General features: G+C 32.3%; 1 protein-coding gene across 50 annotated transcripts in view; it reads left to right on the forward strand.

Moving 5' to 3' along the window:
* FOXP2 (forkhead box P2) overlaps positions 1-25,292 on the forward strand; it is a 593,473-nt gene that overhangs the window by 411,335 nt on the left and 156,846 nt on the right. For 38 of the 50 annotated variants that reach the window (XM_078343237.1, XM_078343234.1, XM_054237452.2 and 35 more), the window contains one exon: positions 19,884-19,973. Coding sequence is in view for 32 of the 50 variants with exons in the window: in XM_054237452.2 (XP_054093427.1) it covers positions 19,884-19,973 (90 nt within the window). In the remaining 18 variants the exon portion in view is untranslated. Of the gene's footprint in view, positions 1-19,883; positions 19,974-23,550; positions 23,609-25,292 lie in introns of all 50 variants that reach the window. The other 12 variants (XM_078343230.1, XM_078343232.1, XM_078343240.1 and 9 more) reach the window with 1 other exon arrangement.

Here is a 25,292-nt window from a genome sequence, read left to right on the forward strand (position 1 = left end):
AGAAAATATTGGCATTCTTGGGGTCAAATTAATACTATTTTAAAAAACTATTACCTTGGTAAATTACTCAATCTCTTTAGGACTACTTTCATAATACAGTGTGAGGGGATTTAATGAAATCTTCTCCAGAGAGCTTTTTTAACTGTAAAATGTTATATTCTGCCATTGTAGTTTCAGTAATGAATATTATATAGTGGAAATAGAACCAACAAATGGTCAGGGGACATTATCTTACTTTCCATACTTCATGTAATGTACTGGGATATTGTTATGATTAATAACAGTGACTACGATTAGTAAGGGTATCAAAATTTACTAGTAGAGAAGTAGTATCAGTTTTTGCTTGTAATTAGAATCACGTAGGGAGCTTTCAAAACAATATATAGATATTCTTAGACCCCATCTCAAACCTAATTAAATCAGAATCTCTAGGAGTTGAGCCTAAGATTCTTTCTTTATAAAATAGCCTTCTGTGGGATTCTGATGACCATCTGGGTGAAGAAACATTATAGTAGATGTCCTTAGTGAACTGAAATGAAAATTGAGCATAATTTGATGCTTTCATAAAAAGCTTTCTATAAAAGAGCCCTAGCAATTGGTTTGTTTTCAGTATTTTTTATATTCTTTCTGAAGTCCTATTTAAACATAAATCTGCAGAGTAAACTATTTCTTCTTAAAGGTAAATTTCAGCCAAGTGTCCTAATTTTTAGAATCTTGCATACCATACTTTTGTCATTTAAATGTTCTTTATAGTGTTAAATTATGCTTTCTTATATATCACAAAAGGTACATAGGAAATGGTAAATTATTGCCTATTATAAAGCAATAGGGTCCTAATTGCTAGTATATATTTCAAATGTGTGAAAATATGGCATTGTGGCCATACCTGAGTACAAATTTTATCACTGACATTTTAAATTGATAAGTTAATATTGTATGTGTAAATATATATATATATATACATACAAATATATATGTATCACTAACATTTTTAGATGGATAAGCTAATATTGTGTCTTATATACACCATAAATATATACAATACTATATTGTATGTATACAAAGTTATATATATGTATACATGAAATTTTGATATATGTGTGCATTGTGGAATGACTAAACGAAGTGAGTTAATATATACTTTATCTCGCATACTTATCATTTAGTTATGGTGAGAATATTTTTTAAATCTACTTCCTTAGCTCTTGTCTATCATACTATACTTTGTCATTATCTATCATCATTATGATGTACAGCAGATATCTCAAATGTATTCATCCTGTCTAACTGAAATTTTATGTCCTTTGACCAGCATCTCCCCAGTCCCTTATCCCCTTAGCCTCTGGTAACCACCATATTACTCTATTTCTTTTTTTCCTTTTTTCTTTTTTTGAAATGGTGTTTCATTCTCGTTGCCCAGGCTGGAGTGCAATGGTGTGATCTCAGCTCACCACAACCTCTGCCTCCCGAGGTTAAGCAATTCTCCAGCCTCAGCCTCCCCAGTAGCTGGGATTACAGGTGCCTGCCACCATACCTGGCTAAGTTTTTGTATTTTTAGTGGAGATCGAGTTTCACCATGTTGGTCAGGCTGGTCTTGAACTTTTGACCTCAGGTGATCCCTGCCTTGGCCTCCCAAAGTGCTGGGATTACAGGCGTGAACCACCACGCATGGCCACTCTATTTCTGTTAGTTCAACTGTTTTAGATTTCACATACAAGAAACATCATGAAATATTTGTCTTTCTCTGCCTGGTTTATTTTGCTTAACACAATGTCCTCTAGATTCATTCATGTTGTCACAAATGACACAATTTTCTTCTTTTTTAGGGCTAAATATTTGATTCCATATCTTAGCTATTGTACATAATGCTGCAAGAGGAATTCAGATTTTTTTTGACATACTAATTTTATTCCATTTGAATGTATACCCTGTAGTGGGATTCCTGCATCATATGGTAGTTCTGTTTTTAATTTTTTGAGAAGCTGCCATATTGTTTTCCATTATAGCTTTGCTAATTTATTTTCCCACCAAGAGTGTACAAAGGTTTCACATCCTCACAACAAATACTGGATATTTTTTGTCTTTTTCTCTTTTTTTTTTTTTTTTTTTTTTTGAGACAGAGTTTTACTCTGTTGCCAGGCTGTAGTGCTGTGGCACAATCTCAACCCACTGTAACCTCTGCCTCCCAGGTTCAAGTGATTCTCCTGCCTCAGCCTCCTGAGTAGCTGGGACTACAGGCGCACGCCACCACACCCAGCTAATTTTTGTATTTTTAGTAGAGACAGGGTTTCACCATGTTGGCCAGGATAGTCTCGATCTCTTGACCTCATGATCCGCCTGCCTTGGCCTTCCAGAGTGCTGGGATTATAGGCATAAGCCACCATGCCTGGCCTTGGTCTCTTAGTAATAGCCATTCTAACAGGTATGAGATGATACCTTATTGTAGTTTTATTTTGTATTGTCTGATGATAAGTGATGTTGAGCATTTTTAATGTACCTGTTGGCTATGTGTATGTCTTCTTTTGAAAAACGTCTATTTAGGTTCTTTGCACATTTTTTAATCAAACTACTTCTTTTCTTTTTTTTATTATTATTCTACTTTAAGTTCTGGGGTATATGTGCAGAGCATGCAGGTTTGTTACATAGGTATACACATGCCATATATTATTGAGTTGTTTGAGTTTCTCATACCTGCTGAATATTTAACTTCTTATTAGATATATGATTTGCAAATATATTCTCCCATTCCATAGCTTGTCACTGTACTCTATTGATAGTTTATTTTACTATGAAGAAGCCTTTTACTTTAATGCAATCCCATCTATCTATTTCTGCTTTTATTGCCTATGTTTTTGGGCTCATATCCAAATAATTATTACCTTCACCAATGTCATGGAGCTTTCCCCTGTATTTTCTTCTAGTAGAGTTTTATATCTACATTTACAATTGTTTATGTTGTGATATGAAGGTCAAATTTCATTCTTCTGCATATCCAGAAAATAGGTACTGGATGTCCAGTTTTCAGTGTACCATTTATGAAGAGTTTACCTTTCCCCCTTTATGTGTTCTTAACATCTTGGTAGGAAATCAACTGTCTATAAATGCATGGATTTATTTCTGGGCCCTCTTTTCTGTTTTACTGATCTATATGTCTGTTTTTATGCTAGTACCATGCTGTTTTGATTGCTGTAGCTTTATAGTAGATTTTGAAAAGCAGATATGATGCCTCCAGCTTAGTCCTTTTTGCTCAAGATTGTTTTGGCTATTTAGGGTCTTTCATGATTTCATACAAATTTTAAGATCATCCTTTCTATTTTTGTGGAAAATGTCAGTTGAATATTGAATATTGTCTTGAGTCTTTGGATCACTGGGGCAGTATAGACATTTTAACAATATTAATTCTCCAATTCATGAACATGGAATACCTGTCCATTTGTTGGTGTCTTCTTCAATTTTTTTCATCAATGTTTTATCATTTTCTGTGTACAGCTCTTTCACCTCCTTGGTTATATTTATTGCTAACTATTTTTTGGTGGCTATAATAAACAGATTTTATCATTTTAAATTGATTTTCTAAACATAACATCTCAAGTAACCCATGGAAAGTACTTCTATTATATTTGTAAGTCTCTACATGTTTTGTCTAACCATTTGTATACCACTGTATATATAAAATACAAAAGAAATTAAAGTGATATATTTTGCAGTATATATTTAAGCAAAGGATCAGAATACCACACAGTATTTGTAAGTGAAGTGTGTTTTAATAATAATTAATGAAATTTAAGTGTTTTTACTTTCCTCATATAGGAAAATATTTTTATGTTTTTTCCCCAAGTGGAAATTGATTGACTAACTTACCGGAAACAATGCTTGATGGTGAAATATTATACAGATATCACAGTGGAATAAAGGTGATTTTCTAAGAATTGCATATAACAGTAACAGTCCTTTGACCCAAAGATTATATATATATAATTTTTTTAGATGGAGTCTCACTCTGTTGCCCAGGCTATAGTGAGGTGGCACGATCTTGGCTCACTGCAACCTCCAGCTCCCGGGTTCAAGTGATTCTCTTGCCTCCTGAGTAGCTACAGTGACTACAAGTACGTGCCACCATGCTCAGCTAATTTTTAAATATGTTTTTAGTAGAGATGGGATTTCACCATGTTGGCCAGTCTGGTCTTGAATTTCTGAAATCAAGTAATCTTCCCACCTCAGTCTCCCAAAGTGCTGAGATTACAGGCATGAGCCACTGTACCTGGCCCTATAATTTTAAGAATATAAAATTTTGCTTGAGTTAATCACTTCGTTGGTTATTTGCTGTCATTCTTCAAGTAAGTAGACATAGAAATGAAAGAAATTAAAAATATTATGTTGCTATTTGTCATCACTGTCATTATTCCTACTTTGTACTATGTGTCTATTCTACTCCACCATTGTTCTCTAGTGTCTGCTATCTAACTCATCTTCACAACACCTTTTTATTTCACAGAATGTTACTACCCTGTAGATAGATGTGCTCAAGGTGTTATTTTATCCCTTACATACATTTCTTGACTCATGTTTCCAAGACACATTAACATGGCACAGCTAAGATTTTTACAATAGTTTTTAATTAAATAAGGGTAGGGAGGTGGCAATACCATAGAGGCTCAAATCATGAGTCTAATTTGGTGTTGGCAGGGTGAGATTTTGACAGGGTCCCTTTTATAAAAATAGCTATTTCCTGACTGTGGAATCACAGAAAGGTCCTGAGTGTGTATTTTGGATTTGTCCTTAAATTTTAGAATGCCTCATTTCTGGATACCACTGTCCCAGCTGTTGCAGACTTTGTAATGCATTAGTATTGGACTCAGAAATTGAGTTTCTGCCAGAGGTTTCTGGCAGTAAGCATTCTCCTATAACAACAGACAAGTGATAGCAGTAGAAATCCCAGGGGACTTCACAACAGCATGTCTAAGGATTCAGTGTAATGGCTTAACTTCAACATAAAGATGATCAGAGTAAGTACAGCTTATTGTTCCTCTCTGATGAGTGTTCTGTTAGGTGCCAGCTATGTAAATGAAAATAATTACAAGAGAGTGCCAAAATGTGTCCTCCATGAGAAAGTATGCAATTCTGAAATAGGTCATTCTGCAATCATAAGAAGTCTTCAAGGGGAGCAACAAAATCTCTCTTCTATGGGAAAAGCTTAATGTCTTCCGAGACAGTGGGAGAAAAGGGCCATTTCAAGCAAAGGCCATTGGGATTTCTCCAAGATTATCAAGTATTTTTTCCCAGTGTGACTCTCAGAATAATTTCCAGTTTTAACTATCTATCTTTTCATAAACATTCTTTCACATGATTCCTTTGTGATAATAGACCAAAATGATTAATATAAAGAAGAGAAATATTATACTGAAATGCACTTAAAATATATCTTAAATAGATAATTCTTTGGGCAGTAGCCTTATATATTAAAAAAGTGAAATCAGTTTTTGGAAGAAACTTTAGCATACTCTTTATCATAGGATAAAGTACCTAGGTCCTTATCAATTCTATGGGTAATTTGACTTTTAATAGTTTTGTCCCTTACCTTACATAAAAATTGCTTCTGTAATACAATACACTAATTTTCATGCTTCAAAATATAGTCATCCTTTTAAATCACTATCCACGTGGAATCCCTTCCAGTCCCTTGGAATTTTCATATTTTTTAATGAAGAGTTCTTCCTCATACTATTTTGACCTACTGTATTTTGGATAACTAGTTACATATGGTGTGTAACATAATGAAACAACAAAAAGATTTAAAAGCAACACTATCAGGTTATTTTTTACAAACTCTGAGAGGAGGGAACATTGCCTATTTGTCTATATTTTAATCTCTAGTATCTAACAAAAGTTACATCAAAAATATTAATTAGATAGACTTAATAAAGAAGAAGTTAGAAAATAAATATTAGTTAAATGAATGAGTGAAATATCTGGTACAATGGCCCATTCAATTAACTAATTTAACTAATTCTAAGTGAGAATATAAACATAGGTAGGTAGATAGGTAGATATGTAGCTAGCTAGCTAGGTAGACATGTAGCTAGCTAGCTAGCTAGATAGATAGATGGATATTGGATATGTTTTTTAAAATATCAATTTCTAGTAAAGGAAGCAAAGCAAGGTAAAATAAGATATTTTTTTCTGTTAGTTTAGAAAACACTTAGAAAGAATGATAATGTATGCTGTAGAGCATAGGGGAATGGGCATTCCCATACAGTGAGGTGGAATTGCAAATGACTGTAATCATTCTGAAGAGGCATTATAATAATGTGTATCAAAATCCAATATCTATGATTTTACCCAACAATTAAACTTTTGGGAGATAATTACAAGGCTATAATAAAGGTCATTGCAATATTATTTAAAATTACAAAAATGGGAAAAGTCTATCAAAAGAGGATTATATTAAAGAAAATTTAGCTTTCTAAGAATTGGAAATAATAGTGTGCTTTGGTGAATCTGAAATTTATTTCTATTTTTAATGCAAAGTAACTGTATGGTGCTTGCCTAAATAAGCAACTATTTTACATAAAGTAATAAAGATAGGTATATATGGATATTAGTAAATATTTAAGAGATTTTAATAGAATTCTAATTTTGTGGATAACTAAATCTGAAAAAATATTAAAAATACTTAGATTTTTATGTAAATAAATTCTTAAACTGAATAACAATGTATTCATATGTGTAGATTGTTTTCATAGACCGTGCAGGCAGATTAGAATGAGACCTCATCTCTAAAAATAAAAAAATATAAGGCCGGGCGCAGTGGCTCAAGCTTGTAATCCCAGCACTTTGGGAGGCCGAGGCGGGTGGATCACGAGGTCAAGAAATCGAGACCATCCTGGTCAACATGGTGAAACCCCATCTCCACTAAAAGTACAAAAAATTAGCTGGGCATGGTGGCACGTGCCTGTAATCCCAGCTACTCAGGAGGCTGAGGTGGGAGAATTGCCTGAACCCAGGAGGCGGAGGTTGCGGTGAGCCAAGATCGCGCCATTGCACTCCAGCTTCGGTAACAATCCGTCTAAAAAATAGATAGATAGATAGATAGATAGATAGATAGATAGATAGATAGATAGATAGATAGAATAAAAACTGGATGTGGTAGCATGCCTGTGATCCTAGCTATTCAAGAGGCTAAGGCAGGAGGCTTACGTGAGCCCAGGAGTTCAAGGTTACAGTGAGCTATGACTCTACCACTATACTTCAGCCTGGGCAAAACAGCAAGATTCTGTTTAAAAAAAAAAAAAAAAATGGGGCGGTGCAGTGGAGGTGCAGTTTAGAGAATGATTTTTTTTTTATATACTTAAACAATCTGCCTAAAATAATTGAGGCATTCTAACTGAAGGAAAAGATACTTTTCTGACAATGAATAGGAATTTTTTAGATCTTCACTTTAAAAATAACAAAAGAGATAAAGAATATATTGTGGAAAAGTCATGGGTAAAAATACTTTAATATAACTTGATAAAGCAAAAGAGATCTTATGCTAATTTCAGTATTATTTTAGATCACTAGTCAGTCCTCCAGAGTCATTAGTGTAAAGCTCTGTAAAGGAGCCACTGTGTTTGAGGCAGTGTAATGGTTCCTAGAGGGCATGCTGCTTTTGTTACTTAGTGTACAATTTGCATCTGAGATATCTGGAACCAGCTAAAGTATGCGTGCATTTTACAAGTTTAAAAATATCTGAAGAAACATACTTTTCAATTAAATGTCTTTTAAATTACTAGGTGCCAGCTACTATGCTGTGCATTCTTGGGGTCATAAAAGATTATTTAGAAACATTTCCAGCCCTTAGAAAGTTTACAGTAGTACATGTTAAGGGAAATTGAATGTATTCTCCTAAGAAATAAGATTTCTTAGGTTAGCTGAGTTAGGTTCTTGAATAGAAATGCTTCTTGTGCTAATGCAGAATGAAGAGGTTTGCTTCCTGGTTTGGGATTTTTTTATGTCACTTCAACAAGTGGGCCACTGACAAAAGCTTGTTTAAAAAAAATGGATGAGGGAGAAACTTGTTTTTTCTACCAGCCTGAGTTTCACTGTGGTAATGGCACTAAGTGAAAACAACAGCAGCAAGATATTCATCTTCAAGAACTAAATTCCCTAGCAAATTGTTTCCTACAAGCAGGAAGCCTTCCTGGGTCTTCTTATTTACTGGTTCTTAAAATGCTGATATCTACCAATAGGCACTGTTTTCTAAGTGGATATTTGTACATTTTTATTTATATACATATTTTCTACAAATCATATTGTAGATAATTCAGTATTAGATATAATTTTAAAATCAGAAATATATTTTAACCTCTTTGATAGAGTTAAAATTTTAAAACACAGGACACTTGACAAGATTTTGAGGGCTGAAGCCCAAAGGACACCATAAAAATTACATTGGATGTGGTTATAAAAATATTAAAGTGATGATTTTCACCATTAGTTTGTATCTTACTTTATTGAAAACAACACTTGTATCACATTATAATGTTAATAACTCTAATTTACCACATTATATCCTAAAGATAATCTAACTTAAATTTGGTAATAGCTAGAATAGAAAAAAGATTTCTCCTTAAGGTAAGTTTGCCCAAGATCTGTAAAATGTATCTTTGTGAATTTGTGTGAAAATATTACACTGGAATATACATGCTTCATACTTTACCTTATAAATATAAATTTCTAAAATTTTATATTTATATATATATAAATTATATGATCTAAATATAAAGGCATTTCTTCTTTCATTCATTTAATATTTTTAAATTGTTACCATATTTCGTCAGCAACTGGTTGTTTATGGCTGACATTTCTTATCTTCAAAGAGCTTTGTGTTTCACAATTTACATTACCCTGTGAAACTGGTAAATTGTAAACTGTTTAGGAAGAAGGAATTTATTCAGAGACCATAAATGATAGGGATGAGATCATACAGAAACTCAGAATGGTTCCAGGATTAGAACTTGGATTTTCTGATGCCTCTTGACAAACTCTGTCATTTTGTTTCTAAGAACATTAAATTTTATCTTTAGGGGCTCTTCTTTAGAGGTTCTGAGCCCACTGTGTCTGCACCTGCACTAACCAAGGCCTTCTTCTTCTCTAGTGGTTTTGCCCTCCCCATTCCTTTCCTTCCCTGGATACAGCCAAAGTGACTCACACAGAGGCTGTCTGCTTCAAGCCTTTTTCCTGTAGATCTGCGGTAGCATTTCTTCTCCTTGGTACCATGCAGGCAGGGTCATAATCTTTGCCTTGGGATATCTGGCTACTGATCCTCATCATTTCTGAAAGGAAGGTGAATGAAGAACCAAAGTTTCGCTTTTTTTCTCATCTCTGCCTCCAATTGCAGAAAATTCTAGAATGTGAACTCTAAACCTTTTCCTTGCTTTTCTTCAACCGTCTTTTTAAAAAATTGTGTGCACTCACCTTCCTCTGGAGTGGTCTACCTCATCCTTTTGCTATCCATTAATAACCTCGTGAGCATTCCTTCTCACAGTAAAGCAGCCTAAGCCCTCAAGCTAACCTGTTGACTATCGATAAGATGTCTTTATTACTCATGAGGACTAAAAAACATTTCCACTAATGAAATAAATAGTATATTTATGTTTAAATGAAAAAATTGGTGTAAATAATCTTGCTACCTTGGCAACATATTCTGAAATGCTTACTTTTTCTAACTAGAGTTATCAGGTTTAGCAAGTAAAAATAGAAATAAATTCAAATTTAACTGGAAATCCTCTATCTTATCTGGCAGCTCTACTTTGAACTTCATCAGATAATAGTACATGTTGTTTAATGTTTATTTATAGATGATATTCTTTTGTATTTGGTATGAAAGAAGATGATTATTAAAAAATTTTTATCTTTAATATTGTCTTTTTTCTGTAATGAACATCCTAAATCTGGTGCTTAATAACTTCAGAGACACTGTCTTTTAAGGGCAGTAAAATTCCTTTAGAATATAAGCTTGTATGTCTAATAATCTCCATAAAAATAAAGAAAAATAAAAAGAAATTGCTTGGAATTCTTTATGTTGTTTTAGTTGGCATGACTAGCAATGTTGTTAATGACTCAGAAATTTTTTGTTCTCTTCATACCCTGAACAGTTCTTTACTTGAGTCTTTCACTGTCCCTTCAACTATATCATTTTCCTGACTACCCCTTGTAGAAAGAGCATGAGCTTCAGAGTCAGCCAGATAATTGTTCAGATGTCTTTTGCCATTCAAAGACTTTGGTGAAAAATTTTGGATGTATAATCTAACTATGCTGAGTCTCAGTTTACACGTCTGTGATAAAAAGAGGGTGTTCTGAGGATTAAATTCAGAATTATAATGGCATATCGTGAGCACTTAATCATTAATTTTTCTTTTCTTCCTTCTTGCTTTTACCAAACCCTCAGTCACTTTTTATAATATTTTAATGGCTTTCATCACATTCTGCATTGCAATGTAATTAAATTGAGTAGATTTTATCTTTCCTACCATACTAAAAGATCCTTGAGTGCAAGTGATCCCATAGCATTGGGTGTATTGTATATGTACATATTCACTCACATGTGGATGGGAGTAGGGGCTATATCTCACAAGTACATTCATGAAATTATATATCCCTCCCCTTGAAGTCCTAGAGGAGACTAAAATATAACTTTTCAAAATATCATAGAACATGAACCTATTAAGATGCCTTTTCCATCCAGTGGGACATTATCTAACTTGGACAGATTGCAGAACTAAATGCATATCAAGGTAAACTTTCAGGAATTACAGTATGCCAGACCCACTAAAGCTAGTAATCAGGAGTGAGTTTCAAATGACTAATATTATATATTTCCAAGCATGATATACTTAGAAGAACTGATACCCACTGGAGGAATCCTAATTTCAAAAGTCTTCACCTGGAATATTATTTTATGCTTTAGCTTTGAAAATACTTATCAGTACATTATCCTCTCTGGCTTCACAAATCACTTATATGTGAAGTTAAGTATTACTAACTGCATTTAGTGAGAGCAGTAGAAAAGTAGGTAGTTCTTCATTTAGTCTGGAGGCAATATTCCAGAAGAAAATACCAATATATTTATATGTCATGAGTGTATGTAGAAGCGCATTTAATATTCTAACAGCAGTTTAAATACCACTTTTTACCCATCAGCTGTATTTCTCAGAACAGTGATAGAAAAGCTCCCCACTTTTGTTTCACCTATAATTCCAATCTCTCTATCGTTCTCAAAAGATAGCCATACCTCTTGTTTTCTGAATTAGTTGAGACCGTACACTGTGAGCTCTTTCCCTTTCCTGCCTTTGCATGTCAAGTCATCTATTCTCCCACTCTTCAGCCTGCCTCAGAGAAAGATGTGTTTCTCCTCCCCATAAGTATATCACCTACCTACTGCTGCTCCTTAATTTAGTCCTTTCCCATTCCCTAGTCTAGGGACTTGCTCAATTTTCTTATTAAAACTTAGGTATTTGGGGCCAGGCACAGTGGCCCATGCCTATAATCCCAGCACTTTGGGAGGCCAAGACAGGCAGATCACCTGAGGTCAGGAGTTCGAGACCAGCCCGAACAACATGGCAAAATCCCATCTATATTAAAAATACAAAAATTAGCCGGGAGTGGTGGCAGGCACCTCTAACACAGCTACTCAAGAGGCTAAGGCAGGAGAATCCCTTGAACCTGGGAGGCGGGGGTTGCAATAAGCCAGGATCGCACCATTGCACCCAGCCTGGGCAACAAGAGTGAAACTTCATCTCAAAAAAAAAAAAAAAAAAAAAAAAACTCTTTAAAAAAAAAATTATTAAGCTTGTTATTATATTTTATTTATTTAAAAAATAGCAAACAACACCTTTCAAACCTCTCTTTCATTTTAGTCTTCACAGAACTAATCAAAACAATTGTTTGCACTCATACCTATGGTTTTTCCCATTAATTCCCTCGTAACTCCCTGGAATCTATTTCTACTTCAGTACTCTATAGGAATTGATATCTGATAGGTCACATACAAATCATCAGATCAACATGAACTTTCATCAGATCCTGACCTCTTAATTTTTTTTGTTTGCAGATAGTATCATCCATCCTGTGCTCTCACAATTTTTTAATATATGATGGCTTTATTGAGATATAATTTACATATCACAAAACTTCCTCTTTTAAATTATACAATTTCTTTTAGCATATTCATAAGGTTGTTCAACTATCACCACTCTTTAATTCTAGAACATTCACATCACCCTAAAAAGAAACCTCATTTTCATTAGCAGTCACTCCCCTTTCTATCCTATATCTAGCCCCTGTAACCACTAATATATTTTTTGTATCCATAGTTATGTCTATTTCAGGCATTTTATACAAATGGAATGATACAGTATGTGATCTTTTGTTACCGAGTTTTTTTTACTTAGCAAATCTTTTCATGATTTATCCATGTTGTTGCATGTATCAATACTCCATTCTCTTTTATGGACAACTATTCTATTTTATACCATATTTTATCCATGAGTTGAAGAAAATTTGAGTTGTTTACATCTTTTGCTATTATATATAATGTTGCTATGTACATTTATGTACAGCTTTTTGTGAGAACATACGTTTTTATTTCTCTTGGGTATATATTGTACCTTGGATAGAATTAATGGGTCATGTGGTAATTATTTCTTTAGCCTTTTCCAGAATTCTTTCGGACTTCTGTTACTGTGCTCTTCTCACAATTCATTGTCTTCCTTTTCACTATTTCCTCATCTCCTCTCAAGAAAATATTTTGCAGTTTGGGATCTTGACTCTTCCTCTCTCTGTGGTGTCTTTACCAGCAATTTAATAAACTCCCTTTGCTTCAACTATTCACCTATGTCTTACTTTTGGGAATCTGTTGTCAGTGGGATAACTCTCAACCTCTGCATTATTTACTATCTACGAAAGAAAAATCTTGATTATCCTGCTATCAGGCAAACAGCATAATTTTCTCTCCAAATCCTGTGTTTTATAATCTAATTTCCTCCCTTTTAGTAGTGGCACAGCTGTTCTTTCAGTAACTTTTGACTTAAAATTTTGGAGTCATCATTGACTCCTTCCTAGCCTTTTCCTCATACCCATTTACTAAGTTGTGCTAGTTCTTCTTTGACAGTACCTCTCATGATTCTTGTTTTGAACTAACATGATTCATGTTATTCTTACCTCTTATTTGGACAGTTGCACATACCTTTTTACAAGTCTTTATACCTCTGTCTTGTCTCACGCTCTTCATCCCTTATTTATCCTTTACAACATGACTTCAGTATTGTCCTGGGCCAGGCTTATTTTATTCCAGCTTTCAGCAAAATTTGTTTTTACCTGCTATCTAACATCAAGACTCTTTGTCATTTGTTGTTTAGTTATATTCAGTAATTAGCCCCGACCAACCTTCTCATCGTGTTTTACTAGTTCCTAAACTAAGCATATGCCCTATCCAAGATCAATTGTTTTCTTTTAACTGTATATAATCTCACATTTTCTTTGTTTCTAATTGGCATGGCCTTCTGTCATCTCCACAACATGAAATATTTCTCATATTTCAAGTCCAGCCCAAATGTTATCTCCTCCATAAACATTTCAATGAGCTTCTCAACAAAAAATAATTTCTTCTACTTATAGATTCCTGAAGTATTTTTAAAACATTGTCTATGGCCTCTTGACATTCACCTAGATCTGTCTTATTAAACAATGAACTTTTGAAGATAGAAATAATGTCATATCACCCTTCCTACCTAAGTATACAGTGCTTAGTTCTTTGCTGGGTATATGGGGCATGGTCACAAATATTTTTATGTATTTTATTCTTCCAAATATTTTCCCACATACTACTACTCCTACAGTCTTACTTTTAAGTTGAAGAGTATATTCAGAACAGAGAATTCAAATAATAGTTTACATTCAGAAATTATACTATAATTTAGTAGCATGTATTTTCAGTTAATATATGATATACTGGTTGAAATTATAGCAAAATGGAAGTAGTTAGTCTTCAATCCATATCCAAACAAAAGATTATATTAGTCTCATAATGAAACAAACAAACAAAACCCTGCTAAGGTACATGTAAATCAAAAAGTAAATCCAAAATCTATTTGGGAAAAATAATAAAAATATTTTATAGCAGAAAGAGAAATAACCAAAAGAATGCACAAAAACTATTATAGTTACTGGAACATGTACCATGATAAGGAGAGGATGTAAAATCATTAATTTTAATAAAATCAGTCCTAATTTAAATTTACCTTTCATACCTTAGAATTTTAAAGTTGGACATAATTCCTTAATATATACTTAGAATTATTATAGATAATATTGCATTGGCAATTCATTACTATTAGCAATAGAATAGTGAAGAACATAGAGCTAGGAATATCAGTTTACTTAGTGTACTGCACCCTGTAGAATGCTGGCTCTGAGGAAGAGAATGTGTTCTCCCTATTAAACTTATTCTAGATCTGAAAAAACAAAACCTGTCTTAGACCTTAGCTGCTGTTAACTCACAAGCTTATTTCATAGAATTTCTGAGGTCATCTGGTGGTTTGAAGCCATAATGGTATTTACTGAATACTGGATTTGAACTTGAACCCTAAAGACTTTATTCTCACTTCTAAGAATGACTTGAAGATCCATTCCATCACAGATTCAATACCCTGATTGTCTCTCCTTTGGATCTATATCATGAGATATTAGCCAAAATAGTCTAACATCTGATTGGTAAATAGGATTCTTTGAAAGTATAGAACCCTTTGCAAGTAATTATTCTTATTTAAGTACTCTTATTATAGTATAGTATTATTTTATAATTATTATACAATAAGTTGTCTTAGTATTTCAATTTGGCCTCCATAGTGATGAACAATGTAAATATATCCACACATTAATTTTCTAACTTTATGTGAAATATACTATAAAAATATTATTTTAAAAATATTTTTTAATAATTAGCTTTTTTAACAATCTAATTATGTATCAGGCGTGAAAAAATAAGTCAATAGCTACAGATGCATAATTTCACTCTGATTGCTATTTGAAAATAGATTATGCCAATTAGATGATTAATTTTCTCCTATTAAATAACATTATGAGACTTCAGATTACATTTATCAGTATATTCTCTTTAGTGGGAACATAATATGAAGAAAGACCAAGCATAATAAAAATTTATATCCTTTCTGGAAGGATCTGAATATACTTTTTATCAACTACACTTAGGAAAATAATTAGAAAATTAAACTCTGTTTGAAAACTTATTTTATGTTTCGTGTCCAAAGTAACATGCTGAAGACATAATGTGTTAATGGGTAAACTATATGAATATGAGGAGCAAAAATCTGGATGTCCTGCTGGTAATTTTTTTTTGGTTCTGGTTATCTGCAAGTATACACCCCTCGTCAGTATAACTAGGGAGTGACTGTGTAAACATTCTTGTTTCGCCTGTTCCACATAATCGTTTCTTGTATCATATTTCTTCTGACCTCGCTATCTGAAACCAATTACAGGAGATCCATTTGGGCTGCATCTATTTTCATAAGAAGCCTAGGCAACAGTGTTTTTCTCAGAGATGAATATCAACATCAAATATGCTTCTGAGTGCTTTGTTATTTATGTTTCAGAGAGATTTTGTAGCCTTCAGCTCTCAAGAATGTGTCACGCTGTGCTGTTTATACATTGAAGATATTAATGGGCGTAGATGTCATTTTTCATTTTAATGTCTCAAATGCAACAGGCTGATAGGTTAAGCATTCCTATTTTTATGGGGAGAGATATGACTGATGTCTGTTTTTTCCCCAAATATACATATATTTAATTTGAAAAAAAAAGTTATTTATAAACCTTAGCATACTCAATGTTTTTGGTTTTACTGGGTATTTCTAAACTATTCTCAAATAATTTTATGTTTCTTGAAAGTTTTCAGTGTTCTTCAGGAGAAAAAAGTATTTATCTGACTGGTAAAAAAGCATTTTCATCCTTAGTTAATTATCACCATGATCTACTCATTAGAATTATTTTGTGAAGTTCATAACTAGCACAAAATTACTACTAGTGAAGAAGTATGCTTCAACTTTGCTTTTCTTACAAAAAATAGTTAAAATTTTACAGTAACAGGAATGATGTTTACAATGAGCAAAATGCACTCAATTATGAAAAATGTGCATTCTCACATCTCTGCAGCCTAACAAAATGTTTACCTATAGTGTCTTATAAAGATTATTTCTTTTTTCAAATTTTTTATTTAACCTGATTGCAAATTTTAAGAAGTCTTATCTTAATTTTCTTTAGCTTTCCTAAAATTAGATAACTTCATTAAGTAACTTGCACCCCTAATTAAAAACAAATGTGGTTTTGGAAACCAGATATGGTTTGGCTGCCTTCAAATCTCTTTCTTGTTTCTGATACATTGGAATGAGACTCAGATATTATGAAAGGAAATTTTGTAAACAACTTTTGCCTTTGTTCTAAATTAATATTTTTCGGGGGAGGGTGACCATATAAATGACAAGATGGCTCAGAGAACTTTATGAATGGCCTTGGATTAATCTTTTGTTTGTATTGACGAAGTGGCAAGTGATTTTTAGATTAATATTTTATATCATTTGACACTTAACACTTTATATTGATGGGAGTGTTTTAGCTAATAATCTTTCATTTCTTGAGTAGCTATAATAGTAAATTGCAAAGATGAACTAAATGTCTCTGAGCAATTGTTTATTGAAATTCAGTCCTAAAGTGTTATCCAGAATACTGGAAATAAAAATGTCATATGATGCATGCAGTGAGAATGCAAACTGCCAGAGATTTCTGCTTATAAGTTTTAAATCATTCCTCATCTCCTGGAATTATTTTTTGTTCTCCTGTCTCCTATGTTTACTGTAGCAATTTCTATTCTACCAAAAGAATGTTGAAATAGGCAAGAAGTTATTTTTCATAAGAGTTTGTATTAAAAGATGATCCTCAGCTATTTTGGAGATAATTATAAATACATATGAAAATCAAAATACTTTAAAAGTAGAAGCATGTTTTAGCCGGCTATCTTCTGATGTTTCATTACTATTACTACTCCTTTATTAACAGTATAGGTGTATGCCTTTGATTGGAGATACTTTGATGAGCAAAAATTCTAATATATTTAATTTTCTAGTGTTTTTCTACAGACATTACATAGCATTGACATATTCCATTGATTACTTGGGTTGCGTTGAATGAATATAATGCAGGGCAATAAAATGGATGGGGCCTTAAGCTTTGGAGAGAAGAGCCAGAGTTTTTGACCAGGCTCTACTGCTTTGTGGCTTCAGTCAACTTATCCTAGTACTGATTCTCCAGTTACTTGTTTACAAAATGAGAAAGTTGGGCTAGGCGTTTCTAAGGCCTTGTCCAGCTCTAGAATTTTGCAATTCTATACTAATAATTGGTCAGATAATCAGGATGTTACAAAAGTGTAGCGTTCTATGAGGAATCATAGAAGTATTAATATATAGTGAAATTCAAGTTAAGAATATTGGGGGCAGTGGTTATAAAAATAATATATGTTCTGTGATAGTTGTTCTATTCATTTTCAGATTTAAAACAAAAAGATTGTATTGTTGTTTCCCTTGTAAAGTCTGAAAAATGGATATGCTCTTTACTGCTGAAGAATAATTCATTATAACGTCATATATCTTCTTTACTATAATCTTACTCATTGCCTACTAATGATTCCTCTGATGGAACAGAGACAATATGGCACACTGGAATGCACTCAGGCCTGGAAGCCGGGAGACCTTGAACAAAGCATTCATAAATTGCTTTGTGATCTCAAACAAAACAATTGGCTATTCTAGGTTTCACTTTTCTCATTTGCTAGAATGAGGAGCTCAGATTAGATGATTTTCAAGATTAATCTTTGTCATCCATGATTCTAAGATCCTAAACTGTGTTCACTAGTATTTTTTAAGAGTAATAGATAACTATATAATTTAATGTAAATTAAGGCAACAGATATACAAAATAAACTAATCAACTCAAAAAGGAAAAAAAAATACATGAAAACCATTAGACAAAATTTGCAGATTTTGGCATCAACTGGAAAAATAATCAAATGCATTTTATATTTTGAGAATTTCAGAGACACAGCCTAGGACATCTATAGTAATTTCCATTTGGAAAAACATCATTTGTAGTTACTTTATGTTACAATTAAAAGGAAAGATATATTATTTAGAATATTGAATGAAAATTTTCAAACAGTCAGTCTTGTGATAATAAAGTAATTATGGAATTTGTTTTTTCAAACTGATCTCTTAAATTACCTGAGTTCGCTGGAATGTGCCATCCTTAGATATATTTAGGTTAATTTGCAATTACTTGAAAAGTTTAAAAAATAACCACAAAGATGATTATTGTGAGTGAGTGTGTCTCTAACTGTAAAAAGTGTGCTTTACAAACTATGCCAGATCCTGCTATGGGAAGACAAATCTGTGTTGTTAGGAGATGGTGCTAGTGCATTCAGTTTGTTTACTTTGGTTTCTATGTCTGCCTGCCTTCTCAGAAAACTTGCTTGGAGCCAGACTGTAGCAGCCCTCTCTGTCTTTTCATAATTGATCAGGGGATGACTGCCTTCCCTGAGGGTTAAGACGTGGCAACTTTTTCTGTTTGCTCAGCATCTCAATGCAGTAGTTCAAACATTGTTCACACCAGCTGGCAGTGTAATGCCATATGCACATCTTGTCAAAGCAACTGTTGTCATGGATACTAGAAACTCTCTTAAAAACCAGATCATTGATTACAATCAAAATTGTACTTTTATCAGCTGAAATTCTTAAGTATTATACAAGAATATTAATCTAATAATGTTTTCCCATTGTGAAAAATTTATCTTGTATTCAAAAGTAGTAAATAACATAGTAGGCCAATGATTTAGTTTACTTTTATGTGTTGAAAAATTTCATCATTAGTGTTCATTGAACTTAGTTATTGGGAGAATAAATGAATTTCTTAAGAGGCTCTTAAAAGTTTTTTTAATTAGTTTATACTCTTACCTTTAGAATTTACTATGCACTTTGTTCTATGGCACTAGCTTTTATATGTTAAGTTTATATAGTACATTTACTGAATTGTTCCTCCTCCAGTAAATTAAACACTTACATTAATTTCTTATGTTAAGTTTTACTTTCCTAAGTGGGAAAGAAAACATAAAAATAAATGAAAACATCTTCTATTTTGATTGGTATTCTGTCACACATAGAAACAAACCTGATTGGTTGAGTGGTAATTTCTTTGTTCTCTGATTTTGCTAAGAATGCAAATGAAAACCACTCAATTTTATTTGGCATTAAAACTGCACTTTATTTTGTCAAAGGAGAGGTTTCCCCTTGAATTGTAAGTACAAAAAAAGTGTTTTTAATCTTTAGTGAAAATCCTTATTAATTCACTTTCAAGATAATCTGATGTTGATTTGTCAAATTTAATTACAGCTTCCGGTAACACTTGAAGTCTACTGCTTTTGCCTCAAAATTGTAATATGAAAATGCAAATTGAATGATAATTTAAAAGGGAGTGGGCATTTCAGTTGAACACTCAAATACAAGTTCCTTGTGGAAATGAGGTTATTGATGCAGTTTATGATTTTTATCCTCTTTAAGCACTTTAAACAAATTAAATTTATTTCCTGCAGAATCGCATGTTTCTCTGTGATTTTGAGTAAAGTTACATATGTGTGTTTGGCAATTTTTTTTGTCAATAATGATTCTCTCTAGAAAGGAATATGGGGGTTCTTGTACATTGAAGTCTTTTACTATTAACCAAGAGATAATTGATAAGTTAACTTTCAACAAAATATTTAGATATGGTTTCCTTTTTACTTCTAGGCTCTCCAAGCAGCAAGACAACTTCTTTTACAGCAGCAAACAAGTGGATTGAAATCTCCTAAGAGCAGTGATAAACAGAGACCACTGCAGGTTAGTAAAGCACTCCTGTCCTTAGGGTCTTATTTTAAAAGAAGTTCATGACGATAACAAATGTGCAGACCCAGTTGTATATATACAGGAAATTATTACATTTGCATATTAGGTAATTTTAATTCATAAAGAGGATTCATTTTATCTTCTGAAAAGAGAAAAAAATAATTTTCTATTGGCATAGTTTTCAAAAGTTTCCAAGGTAACTCCTTGAAAAAGTATTTAGGAACCATATTTGCTGTACATAGGCATAGAGAATTTTGCATTAAACTCCCTTGTGGGATTTTATTCATACATAGGTTAAAATGTGAAATTTTTTTCTTAAAAGCAAAGTTATAGTCAAATGGTATGGAAGGAAACAAAGAAGTCCTAGGCAACCCTTCTGTAGTTGTATCCAAGTGAGAAATGCAGAAAACCTCGAGGATTGCCAAAAAAACTGTTTGAGTTTGCCAAGGAGTTATTGCTGTTGCTACAGTTATAAAAACACATTCTGGAGTTTGTTGTCCTTACTCACTATGTTTGTCCTGTGAAACTGATAGTATGTATGTCTTTTAAAGTAACTTTTGTTATATAATATTACCCTTGTTTTATATAATCTTCTTAATCAAAATCTATAGGACATTTTCGGGGGGGGACATTTTTAAGGTATAATTTTTGACTGTTTGGAAGATAAATTCTGGAATTACATAAAACATCTCTCAAAGTGTTTACCAGCTCTATTGAAAGATAAGTAATGCTTTTTTCTGAATCATGTGTTATGTACATGTCTAATAAGGCAAATTTAGTTTAGTTTTTTAACATCTCTTGTTGCTTTATTTGAACAAAAAACAATTTTTTATGGCCCAGATGTCTGCTTTTATTTTCAGGTGTATTCACAGATGTTAATCTTACATGATGTCCTTCTGAAGCTTAGTTTGTATGAGAGAATTATAAACTGCTGATCTATACAATCCCAAAATTAGTTCTTACCTCAAAACTGGATAAAATGTATTATCCCTAAACAAATTTCATATAAGAATAGATTTTCCTGGGAACAAAGTCATTTGTGGAGGGTGGGTGAGAAGAAGAGGGACTTGGGGATAAGGGATGTTTCAACAGAGTACAGATGTCTGCCATGACTGGAAAGGAAAGTTTTATTTAATCAGCCTGAATTTTAAGATTCTTTCCAAATTTTTTTTCTTTTAAAAGCAATTTCACATATTTTTGTTTTAACTAATGAATAATTCTGTGTCACTTTGCTCACCATCCTATCCTTCCCCAATTTGTAATGGGAGTTAGGTATAGTACTTCCATGGAGTTATTTGATTCCATGAGAGTCTCTTCATGCATTTACATGACAGAAAAATTTACATAGAAGTCACAGAAGATAGCAAATGAAATGTTTATCCTCACTATGGCTTCAGAGCGGGAATTTTGCTTTCCTGTTGGAATAGAAAAGGAGAATTAGATGTTGGCAACATAAGCAAAATGTAGGAATGAAGTTACTGTTTTGAATATCTAAAAAACACTATTATTATTCTAATTCTATTTTACCATATTTCTTGACAAAATAGAGGAAGTTACAGTTGCTCCTTCCTCTCCAAAGCTAAGTCCAGTAGAAATTTCTATATTGCTGGTTACCAGGGTATCTCTGGAAAGAATGGCCTTGCTTCAGTTTTCCTATTTTTTTTCCTTGTTGTTGTTGTTGCATTGAAAGGCAAGATTTGATACTTGGGCTAAAATATACATACTTTTTTCTTACAAAATACCCACAATAGAATGTGGGAATATTAATGGCTCTAAAATAAGAAATTGTTGTTTGTTTCTCAATGCATAAGTAAAATTTTGAGCACAAGTCTCCAGTTTTGTTATTTTAGCATAAAAGGATGATTAAAACTATTTAAATACCTTTTAACGATTGCAGTTGCTGACCATGACTACAAAGACTTTCACTGTGTCACTTGTTTTTCATTTTGTGATGCATATTAATCTGAATTTATCTCCATTGTTTAGGCTGTAAAACTAGCATTTCAGTATTATTTTGTAATTTTAATGGGATCTCATGCCAAAATACCATAGGAATGAGAAGTTGGTTTTTATGAATGAGAATTTAGAAATAATGAATGAGACTTATTTGTTCACCAAAATATACACTGCAGTTAATATAATGTGACCCTTCTTTTTAAGTATTCCATAGGACTTGATAAGTTTAGCAACTGGAGACATGCTGGGATTGTATTAAAAATCTAATAAAAGCTTAACAGCATTTTATACTAGCTTACACATCTGTTGTCAAACAGGAATATTAGGTAATGCTTATCCTTGTATCTTCAGATATTATTTAGCATGATTTGCATTATATGCCACTTATGTTTTAAAAAGGAGAGAATGTTTTCATTAAAATTTTCAATAATTTAATATGAAATTAACATTTTAAATGTTTTCTTATATAATTCTCTCAAAATTTAGAGATTTTTCTACTTAATCAAGTGTTTAACCAAACTTTCATATTAGAGTTAGTGTATTATTTTTACATTTTCAAAGGGTAATTAAAAATACTTCAAAATCTCTACTTGCAAGGCAAGGGTTTGATATTAATAGATTATGATGTTTCTTAATATATCAGGCATAACATCTTTAGAGAATTAAGAGAGACACTTTATATTTTTATTTTAAAGTTTAGTTTTTATCAAGTTTGAAAGAAAATACATAATTAAAAACCTGTTTTGATGGCTTAAGTCACAAGAACAATATCAGTTGCTCATTAACATTCACCTGAGTTTATTTTCTATGTTATGAAGTCGTGGCCAGATTTGAAGTGTGACATGGTACAGAGTCTATTTTTCGTAGACCAGTATTTATCTACTATTATTTTTTCATTTACATTTGTTCAGAATTTTGTGCTACAGATGGCATAGATATTAGCATGTCTAATGCAAAATGGAAAGACAAAACATCACATCTGACAAGCTTGAGTGCCAATTGTAGTAGTGATTTCACTTTCATGTATGGATATCTGAATATATGTATTTGAAATATGTTTATGTATTCTACTCATTACATGAAACATCAATTGAATAGGTGCAATCAGTAGGTACACTGATTGATGGTATATTGATGAATAATATATAAAGATTGTGATGCAAATGGGAGCCAATATTAACTTAAGCATTACCAGATGTTTCTGCTTTACTTTCTTACTATGTATCCCAGAAAAATATCCTAACAATAACAGCCAAAGACAACTTCTTACTTAAATTTGTTTTATTTAAATCTACTCCCAGAACTTCCTAGTCTTAATATAGTCATAGTGCTCCATAATGAGGAAAGTTAACCAAAAAGAATAACGCTTAGTTTTTTCAATTTCATGAAACTTATTTTCAATTTAGAAAGAGTAAGTTACACACCACACCACACTACACATACACATACACAAACACACACACATACACAAATGCCCACATGCACACTTCCATAATCTGTAAATTTTTTTTAAATTTTGTAAAATACATTTTCAATTTTCTAGCCTATGACAAATCTACTTAATTTAGTTTAGATATGAAAGTTGGTCGCATTATTGTTCTTGTTACATTTACAGCCATGAGACAGACTTGTGGTTCTTCAACAGCTGTGCAGAGCAGAGACGTAAATTTAAGGTAAATGACATTGCTTTGCTATCTTAGATGAATATTAGTTTTTAGCATTGTAATCACTTCCTTCATTGTAGGTTAATATATAATATAAAGTTCTCCTTTCTAATAGGTGATTGAATTCTAAAATTTTTATAATTCTTTCTTAAGAAGTTCAGGAATGGAATAATAAAAAGCAAAAGTAAATTAAACTTGGGGGCCTTATTCTGACTCTGCCACAGATAGTTACATAAGTTTGAGGTATTTACTTAACATCTTTAGAATGAAGACAGTGGGCTAACTGATGAACAAGATTTTAAATTTTATGGTTAAATATTTATTTTGTTTTTGTTTTGAAATGAGAGGCATCTTAATTATTTAGGATTAGGTGTATCTTGTTGAATATTTACTAATGAAGTAAGGGTTATGTTTTTGCTTGTTTGGTTTTTGTTACAAAGCATTTGTTTATTAACATGCCACATCCAGAAATAGTGCCTTGGAAACAAAGAATTAAATCCCAAATGCATGGAAACCACTGTGCAAATATAATTCTGTATATCTGAGGAAGCTTTGTTTTGTTTAATGCTTTGAGAAATATTATAAATTGCCTTTATGAGAAATGTAAGCTACATAAAAATTATTTAACCAATGTATTTACTTCAATAATCTACATTGAAATATGTTGTAATATAATGCAACTTAACATTATTTTTATTTTACCCTGATATTTCATTCCAAATTGTTACAAATAACAAAAGTTGACAAAACCAGAAATTCTATAGTAAACTAATTAGCAATACTGACATTCTATATTCTATATTAAAAAAAAAGTCAAGAATAGGTATTAAAGTTTATAATTTATAAAATATTCTGGAGGAAAGTACTAACTTATATGGGATATAGAATTAGATATTACAAAGTGTCTTTTAGGAAATGGTAAAATTTTATTTATGTGTAGTGATAATGAAATTGAATATTTCTTTTTCAATATTACCCTTAAATATAATGTATAAGAAGTAGAGAGAAGCTAAGCCACATTTTGTTCCAAATAAAAGCAGCATTGCCAGAAAAATTGAGATATAGGTTTAAATAGAGCCATCTATTGTGATGCAAGAAATTTAGAATGAAGTTTTTAAAGATATTCTTTACTATGTATATTTTCTGTGTATTGAAAAATGAGCAGGAAGTCTAGTATATTATTTCTTGATCATAAAAAAATTAATTCAAATACTATTTGCAAGAACAGACTATGTATTGTGTGGCTCTTATTTTCCCATTCCAGTGAAGAACATTTCTTAAAAGACAACATGAAATAGGCAAATTTAAGAGAATATTATAGAATAAAATTTTTGTTAAACTATGGTGATGTTTCTATACATGGCCAGCTGCTCAAGGCTGACACCCTGTGGAGGAGGGTCTGGGACATTGAGCTCATTACTACTGAGCATGCTAGTGTGGAAAACTTACCATATGATCTACTCATGGCATGTAGAAGATAGAACTATGTGTTTTAGATCTGAAGCCTGCCTTTGCCATTATTAAGACTTTGGATAGAATAACTTGATCTCTTTGGAGACTGTTTCCTCATCTCTGAAATGACAGTAAAGATACCCACCTTGCAAGATTGCTGTGAAGACCAAAAAGAATATTATATAAATTACTTAGGGCTGGGCCCAGTGACTCACACCTGTAATCCTAGCACTTTAGGAGG

This window comes from Callithrix jacchus, chromosome 11 (genome assembly GCF_049354715.1).
Source record: "Callithrix jacchus isolate 240 chromosome 11, calJac240_pri, whole genome shotgun sequence".
Taxonomy (NCBI): Eukaryota; Metazoa; Chordata; class Mammalia; order Primates; family Cebidae; genus Callithrix; species Callithrix jacchus.